The sequence below is a fragment of the Torulaspora delbrueckii genome, chromosome 4, assembly GCF_000243375.1.
Source record: "Torulaspora delbrueckii CBS 1146 chromosome 4, complete genome".
Classification (NCBI taxonomy): Eukaryota; Fungi; Ascomycota; class Saccharomycetes; order Saccharomycetales; family Saccharomycetaceae; genus Torulaspora; species Torulaspora delbrueckii.
The window spans coordinates 1,094,412-1,111,692 of record NC_016504.1 but is presented as its reverse complement, the minus strand read 5'-3'; the positions used below and the strand labels follow the sequence as shown (position 1 = coordinate 1,111,692).

At 41.2% G+C, this 17,281-nt stretch overlaps 9 protein-coding genes across 9 annotated transcripts; 4 read left to right on the top strand and 5 right to left on the bottom strand.

Annotated features, from left to right (window-relative positions):
* Positions 1–2: 2 nt before the first annotated feature.
* Positions 3–2,678, bottom strand: TDEL0D06150 (SAPS family protein; the record flags this gene model as incomplete). Its single annotated transcript, XM_003681362.1, has 1 exon — positions 3–2,678. One exon carries the CDS (start codon positions 2,676–2,678, stop codon positions 3–5), a length of 2,676 nt encoding a protein of 891 aa, XP_003681410.1.
* Positions 2,679–3,289: 611 nt separating this feature from the next.
* TDEL0D06140 (uncharacterized protein) lies at positions 3,290–4,981 on the top strand (the record flags this gene model as incomplete). The annotated part of the gene is made up of 1 exon (XM_003681361.1): positions 3,290–4,981. One exon carries the CDS (start codon positions 3,290–3,292, stop codon positions 4,979–4,981), a length of 1,692 nt encoding a protein of 563 aa, XP_003681409.1.
* Positions 4,982–5,280: 299 nt separating this feature from the next.
* SAH1 (adenosylhomocysteinase) lies at positions 5,281–6,630 on the top strand (the record flags this gene model as incomplete). Its single annotated transcript, XM_003681360.1, has 1 exon — positions 5,281–6,630. The coding sequence occupies one exon, from the start codon at positions 5,281–5,283 to the stop codon at positions 6,628–6,630; it is 1,350 nt and encodes a 449-aa protein (XP_003681408.1).
* A 625-nt stretch (positions 6,631–7,255) lies between these two features.
* Positions 7,256–9,823, top strand: VID30 (glucose-induced degradation complex subunit VID30; the record flags this gene model as incomplete). Its single annotated transcript, XM_003681359.1, has 1 exon — positions 7,256–9,823. One exon carries the CDS (start codon positions 7,256–7,258, stop codon positions 9,821–9,823), a length of 2,568 nt encoding a protein of 855 aa, XP_003681407.1.
* A 72-nt stretch (positions 9,824–9,895) lies between these two features.
* OST5 (dolichyl-diphosphooligosaccharide--protein glycotransferase subunit) lies at positions 9,896–10,223 on the bottom strand (the record flags this gene model as incomplete). The annotated part of the gene is made up of 2 exons (XM_003681358.1): positions 9,896–10,135; positions 10,203–10,223. 2 exons carry the CDS (start codon positions 10,221–10,223, stop codon positions 9,896–9,898), a joined length of 261 nt encoding a protein of 86 aa, XP_003681406.1.
* Positions 10,224–10,389: 166 nt separating this feature from the next.
* Positions 10,390–10,791, top strand: MTC3 (Mtc3p; the record flags this gene model as incomplete). The annotated part of the gene is made up of 1 exon (XM_003681357.1): positions 10,390–10,791. One exon carries the CDS (start codon positions 10,390–10,392, stop codon positions 10,789–10,791), a length of 402 nt encoding a protein of 133 aa, XP_003681405.1.
* Positions 10,792–10,819: 28 nt separating this feature from the next.
* MXR1 (peptide-methionine-S-sulfoxide reductase) lies at positions 10,820–11,374 on the bottom strand (the record flags this gene model as incomplete). The annotated part of the gene is made up of 1 exon (XM_003681356.1): positions 10,820–11,374. The coding sequence occupies one exon, from the start codon at positions 11,372–11,374 to the stop codon at positions 10,820–10,822; it is 555 nt and encodes a 184-aa protein (XP_003681404.1).
* Positions 11,375–11,559: 185 nt separating this feature from the next.
* On the bottom strand, positions 11,560–13,485 carry YEN1 (crossover junction endodeoxyribonuclease; the record flags this gene model as incomplete). Its single annotated transcript, XM_003681355.1, has 1 exon — positions 11,560–13,485. The coding sequence occupies one exon, from the start codon at positions 13,483–13,485 to the stop codon at positions 11,560–11,562; it is 1,926 nt and encodes a 641-aa protein (XP_003681403.1).
* Positions 13,486–13,714: 229 nt separating this feature from the next.
* GLN3 (nitrogen-responsive transcriptional regulator GLN3) lies at positions 13,715–16,150 on the bottom strand (the record flags this gene model as incomplete). The annotated part of the gene is made up of 1 exon (XM_003681354.1): positions 13,715–16,150. One exon carries the CDS (start codon positions 16,148–16,150, stop codon positions 13,715–13,717), a length of 2,436 nt encoding a protein of 811 aa, XP_003681402.1.
* Between the last annotated feature and the right edge of the window lie 1,131 nt (positions 16,151–17,281).

Here is a 17,281-nt window from a genome sequence, read left to right as displayed (position 1 = left end):
AATTACACCATTCTCCTTATTTTTTTCTCGACTTCTTGCTGTGAGTTGGCTATCAAAATCTCTTTCAACTTTTCATGTAGATCAGATTCTGTGGAAAGACCTAGCTGTTCTTCCAAAGACTCAACGTTGATCAGACCCCCACCTTTAACCTTGTCTTCCTCCTCACTTGCATCGTCGTTCGATGATGGCAGCTGCTCCGGCAACTGTGGTACAATATTACCGTTACCATCATCAACGTAATTTCCGCCTCCCAAAATTTTAGAATACATTATTCTGGTATCATTCAAAACATCTTCAGCGTAGAAACGCCATCCCTCATCCTGTAGGGTATCATGAATATCAGGAGATATCAACTCCACTTTGTATAATTTGGAGAACTTCACAACTTCCTCCGCGATCAGTACTAAATGTCCCATATATCCCAGATTGGTGCGTTTTTTCTCATAAAATGCGTATGAATTTTGATAACCTTGCAAAATGAAATCTTTTGTGAGTTTGAAATTATCAAAAATTGAAGCTGCCGCTATGGCCTCTGGCATAAATTTTTTGGAGCCATTCAAGTTGAACAACGAATAGACCAGAAATGAGTTGTATGAGAAATCCATTCTTCCGTTGAAAATTTGTTGAATGATATCAAATATGACATTATGCCAAAAGTTATTCCAGGGATGTGATAAAAATAGTTGTATGATCTTTGGTAGTATCTGCGTATCATAGAACATTATCTTGAAAAGATCACCAATAGTAGGATTCTTCCTCAATTTTGCGTTTTGGTTTTCGTTAACATATGGAATTTCAAAGCTTTCGTCAACTTCTTCATCACTCAAGTCTACATCGTTACTCAAGCTGATATCACTAACTGCTCTCGATGGATTTTGATTCTTGGTTTCGCCACTTCCCGAAACTGATGCATTTTCGTTATTATCATTATCATAATCATCTTTATCACGTTCCTTGTTATCATCATGGTCATAATTGTGACCTTCGTCAATGCTTTTGTCGTTCTTAGATTCTTGTTTATCGTCAATGTCTTTTTTATCTTCGATACTCAAATCTTCTAGAGCATCTTGTAATTGTACGGCTAATTGAGTTCTTGCCTTATCACGCTGAGCAGCTATCCTCTCGGCCCTCTTCGAATTCATAAGACCCATGTTGGAACAATGCAGTAATTCTGCGATCAACTCAACAATCTTAAATCTTTCGAACCCCAAAGGTTTAAAATGTTCATTCAGTTGATTTTTCAACATCGGTATAGATGGGTCATTATCAGCATCTAATATTATATCAAATAACTCTGGCAATTTCTGTGCGAAGTGTCGTAACATATAGCCAAGGTATATGGGATCACGATTCGAAGGAGGATTGGATTGCAGATTTGTGGTCAGTAAATTTACCTGGTCGTAATCCGAATTATTTTTTCGAATGAGTTCTATGACGATAGACACCGTGATGTTTAAGGCTGAACCTCGTCTCTTGATTATAATGTCCACTAGATTTTCGATGCACTCTAAGGAAGCTAGCTGCCTAGTCAACGAATTTGGTCCAATGGACATATCATCGAGAGGTGCATTCGCCGAGATAGCGATCAAAGCTTTCAAAAAATCCCCTGCGCAAGCTTGTATATCGGGATCGTATTTTTCATTGTTTAGGAATTCTAAGCATTTGCGAACCAAACGCTGTTCATCGACGTGCTCTATAACCCCCGTTGGCACTTCTACTTTATCCGTGGCTATGCATTTAAGCAAAAAGTCCATCAACATCGACACATCAACATGAGCTAACAAGTCATCGACGAAATGATCTAAGGAACGAATGAAATTAAGATATTGATCCTTTCTTGCAACCAGGAGATTCTGATTGATCTTGAGAAACATGGAAACTAAAGGTGACTTTTCACTTTTCATATTAGGATGTTTCAACATAGACCATATCCTTGACAGATGAGTGTCTTTCTTCATCAAAGATTCTGTTATTAGCCAGATATCAAGGGAGAGAATCTCAGATATTATGTTAGCCTTGTTCAAAAGCTTTTGCTCCTTGTTCTCTGATGCACAACTAACCGCATTTTCGTCTAGTTCTTCATTATCGTTATCATTCAGATCCTGGTCTTTTTCCTGTACAGAAGCCATGGGAGAGTCCCTTGAAGGATTAATGGTATCCTCGGAGAATGAATCGATACATTCAAGCATCTGGCCGATCAAATAGTCCATGTGCTGTACCTTAGCATGGGTCTTTGGTTCGTAGAAGAATCCAAAACATATGAAATCTAACAAATTACTATTCTGCCTTGTCAACTCGTTCAAAAGCTCTGATTCATCAAGAATCTTGTCGATAAACGAACTGTTCAGACTCTGTAAAGTAATAACCATCGGGGTAGTCGCAGAAGCGATATCATCCTCATCTAAATCAGTCTTCGACGAAAGCGAGCTGGAGCTGGAGCTGGATCCATTACTAGGCCTAAATCCACTTGTTTGTCTTTCATTCAAGTCCACACTCGAAATCTCATCAGGGCTATGACCACCAGACTCTCCATTCCCACTCCCACTAAAATTTTGTTGAACAGATTCTGCTACTGCAGGATTAGATTTCTCCAATGCATGTAGCACGTTGAAATAGTCATCGAGAATCCTGTTAACGTTCGAATTGTTCAAACTATGTCCAAACGGCCAGAATGACATTATACAAGTCCATATAAGACTAACTTGCACTAAACTTCAGCCAGCGATAGATTCCTATATCAAACCAACCACCTTGAACAGCCTAAATTGGTTCCCAACTACCGCAGATGGCCTTGTCAAAGCCTTAAACTGATCTTTTAACCATCTTTAGTCATCTTCAAAAGGGGATATGAATTAAACCAAAAATGCCCTCGAACAAAGCTTGCTCGTCCGGAGCGACGCAGAGCATCGAACAGTTATATGAGCTGAAAGACTACTCGAGCGGTCCCTATTCATATCTTTGTGAGAACCATTCCGTAATCTAGGTTTGCTGCTGCTGATTCTCGGCCTTCCCAGATCAATTGGCCGCTTTTTGGGCGAGCTCTTAGCGATCTTAGTTTGTTATCGAGCTCAACATCGATTCACAGTAGAAACCTCCGTTTCTTGCGGTGATGAGCAAGTCTATAGGCCATTAGTAGACTTGCGAGGTTAGTAACAACCTCTTTGGAGCTTATCGGGGCTTCGCGTGGCGTCCAGGCCTATATTCTTTGATAAGATCAGCGATTACAAAGACGAAAAGAGAGGTTCAAGCCAATTGTTAAGACGATAAAACGGTCAAACAAGGCAATAGAATGAGGTTTTATGCCAAGTTTGTAGTGGCATTGGCCAGTTTGACTGCTTTGTTGCACTATTATTGCTCGACAAGCGAATGTTCGGTTGAATTACAGCAGATTTGTCGGTACACTTCTCCTACAGTTTGGGATGAACTGTTGGTTGAGCAAAATGGGTTCTATAAGAATCATGTGCACTCTGTATTGGAATTGATTCACGGCGAATATGCTGACCGTGTGGAACCACATCTTTTGAAGCTTGGAAGTGATGTTCACGATAAAGTGTACACGCCTGCGGTTGTTTATGCTAAGGAAAGCTGTGATTCCTCTCTCCAATGGATGTCCGAACACATATTTCAACTACGGCGTAAGGTTGCGTTCTATTACAACGTTATGGTAAGACCCACGATTCAGAAAATCGTGTTTTATTGTAAGCTGGGTGAGTTTTGTGCAGCCCTTCACTCTAGATTGGGTCCATTTTTGGAGAAAGTCAGATTTGTTTGGCACTATTTGAGACCTTACACTGAGAAAGCGAGGTCTTCTGTAGAACAGAGCTATTCAGAGTTGAGAGATGTGTACTATCGCTCTTCACACTGGATGGCTGGTGGTACCTTCGAGGAAAAGAAGACGACTGAGCAGACTGTGACAAGCAGTGATAGTGAAACTGAAGTGGAAAGTGATGACGAGGATGAAGAGGAAGAGATTGAGACCAGTACAATCACTTCTACTGTACTCGTTACTGTAACGATGGATGATAATTCTGTTGCATCGCAAACGGAAGAAGCTGCTTTGCAAGTCTCTGAGCAAGAAGCTTTGCAAGATGAATTCGATGCCTGGTCCCATTTGATCGATCAGAAATCATCAAACTTGATCAAGATGTTTAACAAGGATGTCGACAAAATGGCAAAGCGTAAGATTGCCGAATCTGAGCCACTTATCAAGGAAAAAACTAATCGGACGCACCAGATCGCTCAACAATATTTCAGGAAATTGAACAAAGCTATCCAAGATATCAATTGTACTTCTGAAGTCACTGACTCAGGTGAAATCATCTATTTCGATCAAAGTGGTACTACACAACTTGCCAACTATATCACCCGTCCCTTAGTGCGTGCTATCTTCAACGAAACCCACTCTGAGCTTGAATCCTTGACCAAGGAGATCGAACAAGATTTACAGACTTTAACTGACAACATACAGTCCCATGTCACTGACTTGCGTGAGGACTTACTCGAAGTTTACGAAGAATGGGGGGACGTCATGATCAGCGAATGGTCCAAGAGACTAGCATATGTTGACGTAGTTGCAGTACACCTCAATGTTAACGAAGAAGACCAACTTGACATCTCATCCGACAACTGGAGAAGATTCTTACATCTCAAGAAACAGGTCATCAAGGCCCGTGACGACCTCGCAAATCACCCTGCAAACGTAAAGGCTCTTAAGACGTTCCTCAACAAGGCTCAGTGGATTATAGAAACTGTTACAAAAGAATCAGGCGAGTATCTCTACATCCTAAGAGCAAGAGCGAATCTAGCTTTCCAAGAGCGCGAAAGACAAGAGCGCGAAAGATCAGCTAAAGAGCTAGCTACAAGCCACCCAAGTAGTTCAGCTAACGGAACAGTACCAGACGACCAACCAAACCACGTGGAAGATCAGGTCCACAAGCCCATCGAAGAGTCGGCTCCAGCTCTCGAAGACCCTGAAATCTAATGGACCCTGTACAGTACTACTAGCATAATATATATGGACTATTTATCTCTAAATGTATAATTTCTTCAATTTTTGGTGACTCGTCATTAGCCTTAGTCAGTATAATATTTTTCACTAAACGAGAAGAATTTCTTCCACATGTAAAAATTTGAAATTTTCCAACATGTGTGAAATATTCCAGCTTTGAATAAATAGCAGACAATTTCAGAGGTTTTGTTCACTTCTTCTCGAGGTTTTACAGATTCTTTCTTTATTTGCAAGCTATCCAAGCGTATAAATAACGTTCCATATCAATAATAATGTCTGCTCCAGCTCAAAACTATAAGGTCGCTGATATCTCTTTGGCCGCTTTTGGTAGAAAGGAAATCGAATTGGCTGAACATGAAATGCCAGGTTTGATGGCCATTAGAGAGGCTTATGCTTCTGTTCAACCTTTGAAGGGTGCTCGTATTGCAGGCTGTTTGCACATGACTATCCAAACTGCTGTTTTGATCGAAACTTTGACTGCTTTGGGTGCTGAAGTTACTTGGACTTCTTGTAACATTTACTCTACTCAAGATCATGCAGCTGCTGCAATTGCTGCTTCTGGTGTTCCAGTTTTCGCTTGGAAGGGTGAATCTGAGGAAGAGTACACTTGGTGTATTGAACAACAATTATTCGCTTTCAAGGATGGTAAGAAATTGAACTTGATCTTGGATGATGGTGGTGATTTGACCTCTTTCGTTCACGAAAAGTACCCAGAAATGTTGAAGGACTGTTTCGGTGTCTCCGAGGAGACCACCACTGGTGTTCACCACTTGTACAGAATGGTCAAGGAAGGTAAATTAAAGGTTCCAGCCATCAACGTTAACGACTCTGTTACCAAGTCCAAGTTCGACAACTTATACGGTTGTAGAGAGTCTTTGATTGATGGTATTAAGAGAGCTACCGACGTTATGCTTGCTGGTAAAGTTTCTGTTGTTGCCGGTTACGGTGATGTTGGTAAGGGTTGTGCTGCTGCTCTAAGAGGTATGGGATCTCGTGTTATTGTCACCGAAATTGACCCTATCAACGCTCTGCAAGCTGCTATGGAAGGTTACCAAGTCTTGACCATGGAACAAGCTGCTTCAATTGGTCAAGTCTTCGTTACCACCACTGGTTGTAGAGATATCATCACTGCCGAACACTTCTTGGCTATGCCAGAAGATGCCATTGTTTGTAACATTGGCCACTTCGACATTGAGATTGATGTTGCTTGGTTGAAGGAAGACGCTAAGGAATGTATTAACATTAAGCCACAAGTCGACCGTTACCTATTGTCTTCCGGTAGACACGTCATCTTGTTGGCTAACGGTAGATTGGTCAACTTGGGTTGTGCCACTGGTCACTCTTCTTTCGTCATGTCTTGTTCTTTCTCCAACCAAGTCTTGGCTCAAATCGCTTTGTTCAAGGCTAACGACAAGGAATTCAGAGAGAAATTTGTCGAATTTGAAAAGACAGGTCCATTTACCACTGATGTACATGTTCTACCAAAGATCTTGGATGAAGCTGTCGCCAAGTTCCATTTGGCTAAGTTGGGTGTCCAAATTACTGAATTGACCTCTGTTCAATCCTCTTACTTGGGTATTCCACAACAAGGTCCATACAAGGCTGATCACTACAGATACTAAGCTCATCGGACTCTATTTCTTCTTTTCTTCATCAGGCATGAAGACAGCTAGAGCTCAGCCGGTTGTCATCCTGTCCATAGTGGCCCTCAACGTGCTACGCATTCATTGTAGGATCTTTAGATCCTGTTGTACATAAATAAATTGCTCTTATATTCAGCTATTTAATAAACGAATCTTCAACGGTTAAACAAGAGCTATTCCAAAAATTCGTACCTTCACTGCTCCCAAGGAAGTGAATAAACTTGGCGTAATTCTATCATAAAGTTTAAGCACGAAATACACCACTCACAACCCGACTACTTGGCTATCAAACATAATTTCAAGATAAGATGATATATGTCGTAAGTAGCTTGTTTGAAACGCTGAGGAACTAAAATCTTGATGACTTACTAAAAGTTATATTTCTCACTCTATTGAGATTCACCAATGATCATTGATCATATATTTAAGTCAATTAGCTTTGTTTAGGTTTCAAGCTTTCACTATCTTGATTTTTCATCAAGGTCTCTAGCGAAATATCCAGGGGACCTTAAAAAGCGTTGATCAATTATTACTGAAAATCAACCGTTAAGGAACCATTTCAACGGTCTGAAAGTCTCAAACCTCTTTCAACAGAGTCCTAACTATGTCTAGCTCTATGGACGAAGTTGACCGAGAGTTTATTCGCTGCTTGTTCCCAGAGTATCTGTTACAACAACCTGTGGCTTACGACTTATGGTCGATATATTTCCAGCATAAGAAGCTCTTCAACAAGATTAAGCACAGTAGTAATTCTGGGTTGAATGGAATGCTTGTGGAAAGTGAGGGAAGTGATAGAAGATTGCAAGGTAGGCTGTCATACTCCGTTCGGAAAGAGATTTGGCATAAGCTAATGAACTTAGGTGTACTTGGGACACTTTCATTTGATTCAACAACAGACGAATATCTTATGCAGGTTTACAAGTACTTTTATCCAGCTTCTATAAGTGGAATAGCCCAGGCACGTAAGTTTAATGCGACGAACACTGAAACTTTAATGGACTTACAAATGGAACAAGAAGAACTCGAAGATGTATCAAAATTGCCATCTCTAGGCGAGCATTTTCTGAGAGAGTCGAGTCAGCCGGGGTCAAGCCGTATGCAAGGAACAACTGGCTCATCGAATGGTGCTGAGAACGATGATGACGATGAAGATGACGACGATGAAGAAGATGATGACAACGATGATAACGATGAAGATGACGATGAAGACAATGATGATGAAGGGGACGACGACGTTGATATTGTGATCGAGGACGATAGCCCAGCTAACGCAGATGGCAATTCTTCTAGCCAGACTTCTAATCCAGAAACAGTCAACTTCTATCCAGCGTTGGCAACACAGAAATTTCCCACCAAATCGAAGAAAATAATGATGGTGCCTGACATATATCAGATGATGGGATATTTTCTGCCCAACCAGTGGACATCACAGTCAAATAAGAGTATCCTGCTGTCCGGAGACGGCGTCTCTCAATTATGTCCGCACCCTAACTGGCAAGCATACTTGGGTTATGAGAGATCAAGTACTGCAACAAGAAACAGACTGAGAAATTCATTTTCTGGCAGTCAAAAGAACGACTTTGCTACAACCTGGGCCAATAATCCTTTACCCTTGAACAAACTAGGGATTTATTACTACGAAATAAAAGTATTAAGTGTAACAAGTTCACAAGGTGCTCAAAATAGCAACATAATTGTAGGCTATAAACAATGGTCGGGCTCAAACCCAGAAAATGCGTCACAGGGAACTGATAATGATCATAGCTCTTCCATTAGTAGTGGAACCAGCGGTATCGGGACAGGTCTTAGATCCTCGCTTCGTGGAAGAGGTACCACAGAGGCTTCTATTGGAAACGATGAACCTTCTTCTAGTAACAAAATGGGACTCGAGGAGGGCTTTCTCGGTTATTGTGGGAACGATGGTTCCATAACTGCTGGTTCACAGTACAAGTCCTATTCTAAATCATTTGGACGCGATGATGTTATTGGATGTGGCGTTAATTACGTTAATGGTACAATTTTTTTTACCAAAAACGGTGTCTGCCTGGGAACAGCCTTTACTGATTTCCATGATGTTACTTTAGTCCCTTATATCGCATTAAGATCAGGTAATTCTGTGAGAACCAACTTTGGTTTATATGAGGAGTTTGTTTTTGATATTGTTGGATATCAAGACAGTTGGAAGGCTAAAGCGTATAAACACATATTCAAGTCTATTGACAGCAACGAGGTTCCAGGTGAGTTTGAGTCTGACGATGAGGAAGCAGTTATTGAGGCTGAAGGTGACGTGAATATGGATGTTGGCGAAGAAAAACCGAGCGAAGCACAGGACAACTTTACTGTACTTCAGAACTCAGAATATGTGGATGGTCAACTGGTAAAGCCAGACGTGGACAAAATTAACACTTTGAATACTGGTGATGAGTCAATTCCATCTACTCTACACACAATGATTAGCGATTATCTGATCCATGAGGGTCTAATCGACGTTGCCAAAGGTTTTCTGAAAGATTTGAAAAAAGATATGGTACATGCTAACGATGAGGGGAAAGGCGATATGGTCATTAGACATAATGAAAGACAAATAATTAAGGAGGAGAAAAACTTGAAGGTAAGGCAGGACCTCAGACGCTTCATAACCAGTGGGAATGTTACTCAATGTTTGGAGTACCTTGACAGTCATCTACCGGGGCTTCTGAAAGACAACATTGAGCTCTTATTCGAGCTTAAACTGGCCCAATATTTATTGACGATTAAGAATTTCAAGGACATTCAGATAGGGAAAATTGTTCAGAAGGGCCAGGAGCTTTCAAAAGAGTTTGTTTACGATGAAGCAATACCACAGCAATTAAGAGAAAAGTTTCGTGCACAACTAAGCAACGTTTCAGCATTACTCGCGTATGAGGACCCTGTCAACGAATCAACTGATGAATTATCAGCTTACTTGTCTAACGAGTATCTACAGGATCGCCTATTCCAGATTGTTAACACTAGTGTGTTGATCTTTTTGCACAAGAACTGTGAGTGCGAGTTAGAGAACGTAATCAAGTATACAAGAGCAATGTTGGGGACACTCATGAACTTCGATGCCGATGGGTCAGTGGTGCATAATGGCACTGAACTGAGATGCTACAAGATCTTAAACATCGATCAGGATTTATTAAATCTTTAACACAATTATAGCTTTTGTATATACATGACAGGAATCAAAATATTACGAAGCATGATCAATCCTAGCTACTTACTATACATAAACACCCCAGCTGTTGGCTAAAAATACTGCTGCAGAACCACAGAACAGACTTCCAATAAAACTCAACACCGTGTAAATGATTAGTTTCACTGGGAAGGATCTCTTAGACCAAGCTGTGGCCAATGCGAGAGAAATTACCATCAATGAAATGATCAATGACAACACAGCATACTTTGGTTGTGAATCCAAGGCAAATGGGGCTTCGAATGGCTCTGAAGTCTTGAATTCTCTCTAGTTCAAGGTTTCGAGACCTTTGTTAGTAACATGACCAATTGAAGGCTGGTAGTATGGTACATACCAATAATTGTGCGTAATCCATCGTCAGCACCAGGTTGCTCAGCTAGCTATCGATAGATATTAAGCTTCTTCTTGTCTCAAGTCTCGTTCAATTCCTCTACTTTGGCGAAGTTGATCAAACTCGCGCTTTATTTAAACATACAGTGAAGATTAGGTAGGATATAGCACTGTGCACAGTTCAGTATAGGATGCTCACGAGAGTCAACAGGCGAGCGCAGGCCAAGTGGTTGAGCTCTATTACTTATACACCACCAGATTTGGCCGATCTACCTAAGAGATGGCCAAAAATTAGTCCTCCTGTGAAGGAGGAAATAATAGAATACTTGACGTGGAGAATGGAGGATGATTGGAGGCATATTCCTTTTAAGGAGATAAGGGCAAGTTACTTTGTTTCATATGGTGAGTGGGGTCCCAGATCCTCTGCTGGAGATGCCCAGGTCTCGCCAACATTTCTAATTTACAAAGGTTTATTCAATGCTCTTTTATTCATTGCCCTTGGGGTATCCGTACTGAACATAAAACGAGACAAATCTGTAGATAGTGCCCTCAATCGTCTGAAAAGTCTAGAATCCCGTTCAGAAACTCAGTAATCCATTCATACCATGTACATACAACTATCTAAATGTCTCTGATGTAGTGGGTTGGACACGAGTAACCCATTGGGTTCTTGTCCAGGTACAATTGATGGTACTCTTCTGCGTCATAAAAAGTTTTGATCATTTCCACCTCAGTCTTGATCTTGTTGTTCCATTTAGGTTGCCATTGTTCTTTCAAAGCTTGCAGTTCTTTCAAATCTTCTGGAGTATGGGCATACAATGCACTACGGTATTGGGTGCCAACATCAGGCCCTTGAGCATTAGCCGTTGTTGGGTCGTGAATTCTGAAGAAGAAGTCAGTTAAGTCCTTCAATGAGACAATTTTTGGATTGTAAGAAACTTGCAGAACTTCTGCAAATCCGGTATCACCTTTGCATATACGCTTGTAAGAGACGGAGCTCTGAGAATCCTTCTTAGATTCATCACCATTTGCATACCCTACCTTGTAATCGATGATTCTATCACCGAATTGCTTCCTGTATATGTGTTCAGTTCCCCAGAAACATCCTGCAGCAACTGTTAACAACTTGTCAGTTTGTGGGTTAAACTTCAAACTCTTTGACACACTTGATACCATATTTAATCACTAGACGGGCGACTAATCTTTGAGTGTTTGGCTGGTGAAGCAGGAAGCAATTTGAATTAGTAAAGGTTGACTATGCGATGAGATGACAAGAAAATCACGTGAATTGCCATGTAGACCAGCCAGTGGTCAAATGAAGCTTCTTAATGTTTAACAGGCCTTGTTTGTTCACTTGATTGTCAGTTATTTGACTTTTCTGTGCTTAAACGTTGTCTTTTCTGTGGTGATTCGATGCTGTCCTGTTCTTCGTCCACTGTTAAGTCCCAGAAGGTTTTGGCTGATGGTGATCGCTGAGATTCGGTTACCTTAGATTCACTTAGGAAGATCAGTGAACTATCCCCCTCATCCTCTACAGTGTCATTTTCTTCAACATCAGTTTCGACAAATAGACGTCTCTTAACCGGCTCTAGAACAGGAACGTTCGGTGTTGTTGTAGATTTTGTCTCATTGATTGGGGATGAGTGGGCAGAGAGAAAGGAGTCTAAAGTGTTTTTTTGAGGACTACGTTTGGGAGACCTCTTATGAGACTTTTTAGGAGAACCCTTGAGCTTTGTCTCTTCCTTGAAGAGTTTTACTAGCCGATGGGACTCTGGAAATAAACCCTTGGGTATCCAGACACTATACTTGAACTTCAAAGTATCTGCACGTCTTTTTGTAGAAATTCCATGAGGTAAGAAAGGTGTTTGATTGAGAGGACTCTGAGAGTCGGGGAATAGATCTAGAAAGTCGTTGTAACGAACCTTCCAACAACTGTACTGAAAATTATCCTCATTCCCAAAGAAAGTTTTCTCTTCAGTTATTTTCATTTCATCATAGAGATACGGACCATCATTTAACAAGTGTCTTAGTACAAATGACTCCTGCATTGCCTCAGTATACCACCTTTTGAAATGAGTAACTCCAGATAAGTGAATGTCGGACAAATATGCCTGCAATTTCTCAAACTGAATATCTTGGTAAGACAAATTCTCACTCATGTTGACATATCTGCTGTCGAAAAAGCTGCGATCCAGATCGGGTACCAAATATGGGTGAAAGTAATACATGACTGCGGTCTGGCTGGGCCAGCCTTCCATATTCTCTTTGCTCAAAAGGGCTTTATAATTACGACCAAACAATTTGACGGAGTTTTCACTGCAGTATTTGAGAACCTTTTCCTGAAATGTCTTGTATTTAACCTCACGGGCTTCGGGTTCAAATGGATTCTCGATAGTACCAAATATGTGACGAAACTGAGCTGCAAAGTCAGGGTCCCTCAACTGAGCTAACCTCGCTGATTTTGTCTTACCAAGACCTTTAATACCCTGGTTATAGTCAGCGCCAAGCAAAATGCTAAAGAAAAGTAATGTCCACCATTCATATCTGTCTGTAGTGGATTCCCGAATATCGTCAAGTTCGACAACGGTAATAAAAGTCTCCTTGGTGTCACGTCTAACCTCTGGTCGATGACTTCCAACACCAGTGACACCAAAATCGTCAATAGCTTTAGAATAATTGCGCAACATTTTGGTGCTTCCAAAAATTAAAGTATCAGAATCGTTACTGAGAGCGTAATCGACGTACCCATTTTTCTGTAACCATGCACATTGAGCTTCCCCTTCTCCACAAGCCTCAATGTAAGAAATCTTCATAGTATCCAGAAGTAATTTCACAGCCCTCATAAAACCAGTGGAATCGTCCACATAGTTGGCTTTCAGACATGTATTAAACTCTTTATGCGAACGTAAATGCTCTTGCCAATTAGAGAAATAGTCCTCTGATAGATTTACATTCGTCAATTCATCATTCGACCTAAAATTGTTCTTAAACCAAGGCTTCATCTCACCATCAAAAACTAGGATGAAACTGATATCAAGAGATAATAATTCCTTCAGTCGATGCATCAGGTTCAGTACAGCTTTTGAGATTTGGCCTTGACCTGCAAATTTCTCTGGTGATTCTTGGTTTGAAAAGAATCCACATTCGTACAGCCATGTATAACCGTCAATTGCAATTCGTACTGGCGATCCATATCTACTTTTGAAATCGGCTGCAAACTTTCTGAGTGGGACTCTCTTATCCTTTATATGAGGCTTCAATAATTCCCATACCTGTGGCACACCCATGTACGTCGGATGGGTCCTGCTTCGTTTTCATCACTGTCTTACAGTTATTTCTTTCTTGCAAGTTCGCCGTCAAAATAACTTGAATCATGTTTATCTAGATATTATTATTATGTTCACTTATAATCTATACAATTCCAATGCACCAGTGCACTAGAATAACTTGGTAGCATCTATAAAAGATGCATTTAATGAAATACTGAGTATGTTTGGGTATATTACAAATAATGGGTCACATCCCAAACTTGAGCCAATCCAACTCGTCAGAGATGTTACTGCGCAAGCCTGGGGTCTTTGCGTCATTGCCATTATCGGTGGCAGTAACAGCTGTAACAGTGGTTGAAGGAAGTGGCGTTGTAATAATAGTGGGGTTTCGAGCGGTCTCTGATGATGGAGAAAGTGTCTGTTCTCTCGAAGAAACAGTGCGTCTCAAGGTCAACGAAGATTGCCTCCTAAAGCTGGGGTCGGGTACACCGCGATGCTGCATCAGTGAGTCTGCATAGCTGTTTCTAGGAGAAGCAGTTATCGGGGAACGCTTCACGCTCGCCGTATGAGCCATGGGACTTGGTTGTTGGGAATAACTGTTGACGCTTATTTCCATGGCATTAGTCTCGATCTTTAGTTTCTCGTCAAACTGCTCGGACTTTTGCAATTGTTGTGACAACAATGATGTATGTGATCTTCTAGATGCCGTACCGGAAAAACCGGGAGAATTTCCAGGGCTTTCGAAAAGGTCGAAACCAGCCTTTGGAGAGCGTGTTGACTTTGGAGAAGCTCCCATCGAAGTTTGACTCCAATTGTTTGACAAAGTCGCGGATGTACTATTGTTATATTGCTGCTGTTGTTGCTGCTGATTTTGCTGTTGAAGCTGTTGTAGAGAAGCTGCCATGAACGAGGATGAAGACGATGATTGATTGCGTGATGATTTTCTTCTTGGGATTGTTATTCCTTGTCTTCCCGTAGAACTGGATAGCTGACCCTGTGACGCTGGCATCGGACTGCTGCCATTAAAATTCGAACCAGCTACTCTTGGAGATGATGCTGCACTATTGTTGGCACTATTAGAGTTGAACTGCGCTTGATTCCCAGCACTTGTAGGTTTAGGAAGTATCGGTACGAGCGACCTGGTTGACGATTTGCTTGAACTCGAGGTGTTCGACGATGTACTACCTCTACGAGGTTTTTTCGCTATCGGTGGGGTCACGTTCGAGGTTCTTGTGCTGTGAGTCATCAACGTATTTGGATTTAAGCTCTGCTGATGACTCAGGGTGCTGAAAGACCCATTTGCCGGACTCTCTGAGTATCCTAGATCAAATTTATTACCACTTGGCGATTCAGGCAGGGGGCTAATACCATCGGTAAGTAAAGGATTCCGTTGATTTGTATTCCTTCGCGCCTTTGTAGGTTTAGGTTGTATTCGTGCACCATTGGTAGTAGCATTGTTGTTTGTTCTATCATCATTAGGCCTATTGTTATTACTATTTTCATTCATAGCTGCATTTTTTTCAGCTTGTTCCTGTAATTTCTTGGCTCTCTTTTTGTTGTTCCTCTTTTTTATAACGTCAGTTTTTAAAGAAAGTGGTCTCATGGTTCCATGAAGTTTCTGAAATAAACCACAGGCATTACAGAGGGTATTTCCATGAGAATCACGTCTCCATAATGGAGTCTTTTGAGTCTTACAATTGAAACACAGTAGAGGAGGCTTCTTTTGCATTTCAGTAATTGAAGAAGTCGAACCACGCTTATAATTTGAAAGTGAAGTCGAGGACATTTGCCTAGCCAAAGAGTTCTTCCTGACGGAGTTTCCGGTAGTAGTGCTGCTCAAAGGAATCCCTCCATCCTCTGTATGATACATTTTGTTAATCTGTGAAGACGACCTTCTACCATTCAAAGGTGGCCTGTAAGGATTTCCGATTTCTTCTTTCTTCAAAGTAACTTGTGATCCCCCATTTCTTGGAGACGATGAGGCGGATTGATTGAAATAGGATGAAGTTGAAAGGTTGGGGTACGGTACGCCGAGACTTAAAAACTGACTAAAGTTATTATTATTCCCGACGCTCATTGGATGTCCGAATAACTCGTTTGAAGGATTCATGTTCAGTGATGACATCAAAGGACCACCAGGAGCACTACCAGGTTGGAAAACAGTCTCTGAATTATAGCTGTTTGGAGCACTTATTGTGGCGGAGTTTGAACCGCTAGGGGTCATCATAAGTTCATCAACATTGAAATTCCACAACTGCGCGATTTCACCATTCTGCTGATTAGCCATATCTAGCGGCTGTGTTGACTCTACAGGCTCCGTTGGCTCAGTTGGTTCATCCTTGTACTGCTTTGTAGGTTGCCCAAATATACTATTGAAGCCATTATGCGAAAGCGGTTCATCTTGGTCCAAATGAATCGGAAAAGTTGTAGCGGACTTGACATTTGGTGCTGATTGCTCATTTGAGTTGTCACTGTTCAGCAGATCTTGCGAGTTTGCATGTGAGGAAAATAATGAGAAGTCTGCTGCATCGGGCAGTATTTCAAGCATACTATCAAATGCCGATCCCGCATAGGACAAAAACGTACCATTAGCGTTCATATGAGAATCTTCTTCCATAATGTGGTTATTATGCGATGGTGAATCAAACGCCTCATATAAGTTTGAACCACTAGCCGCGGGCATTGGTCCATCCAGTAAAACCTTCGTCAAATTTGCACTTTTGTAAGTCACAGAAGAACTGATGAAGGAAATAAAGACCTGGGAATGTCGCCCAATTTAAGCTATTCTGCTTGTTACCTGATAAGTTCACTGGACCCTGGTTAAAAGTGAAGCCCTGGACGTTCAAGATGGCTGGATTGGAGTAGAAGGCTTTCTTCACAACCAGAAGAAAAAAAACTGCACGGCAAAAAAGAAAAATGCTCTGCTCTAGTTCTCGATTCTCTCTCACTTGGTTACAACTAAAGCCACTGGAGTGGATTTTCGTAAAATTGTCCGAAAGGCAGGTACCCGGACAAGCAGTGCGTCGAATAGCGACACCTAGTATGAGTGCAAAGAGGCCTTGAAGGAAAGCTTTGGAGTGTTTTGGACCTCCATTTACACTCTTTTCTGGTCTTACTTGAGTATTCCTGAAATTTGGCGTATTCTAATCGCTCTTGTGGTTGTCTTTCGACGATAAAATCGACTAATCTGTCTTCAAACTGAATAATTCAGTATTGTAGTAAAGCTGTGCTCAATGCACATACTTGAAAGTTCAACCTCTTTGAATTTCGGCTCAGTCCGATGCTCAAATTTGAAATGGCAAAAATTAGCCGCCGAAGTTAAATGTTCAAAAAAGCCTCTAAAAACACTTTACCAACAAGCTTGACCACTAGGAACAACGCTACCTCTTTCTATTGGAGTACTTAGCGATTAAAGTAGTGAAACTCTGCATTTGTACCTCATAATTTAATCGGGCCTGCTCATACATGATTGTCGGACAGTCTCAAAAGACGTTACAATCATAAATCGACACACACTCATTATTCGTACCATTCTGCTCCTGTGAAAGTGAAGTTCGAGATTTAAAGAGTGTCGAATCTTCAGAAATCTGTTAAAAGGCTCCCCTAAAAACCACCTTACCCAGCCGGCGGCTAACTTCTTTGCCACTCTCTCTTCAAGATCAGTGTAGCTGAAACGGCTATTCCTCCTAACAGCTCTGCTTAGCAATATTCACAGCTTGCTGTGGAGAAGATGAAGCCTCATTGGTATGTGATAGGAAGAGTGTTTGAGTTTACGGATCTGTTGTGTAAAATATTGGCCGGTATGTATGCGTTG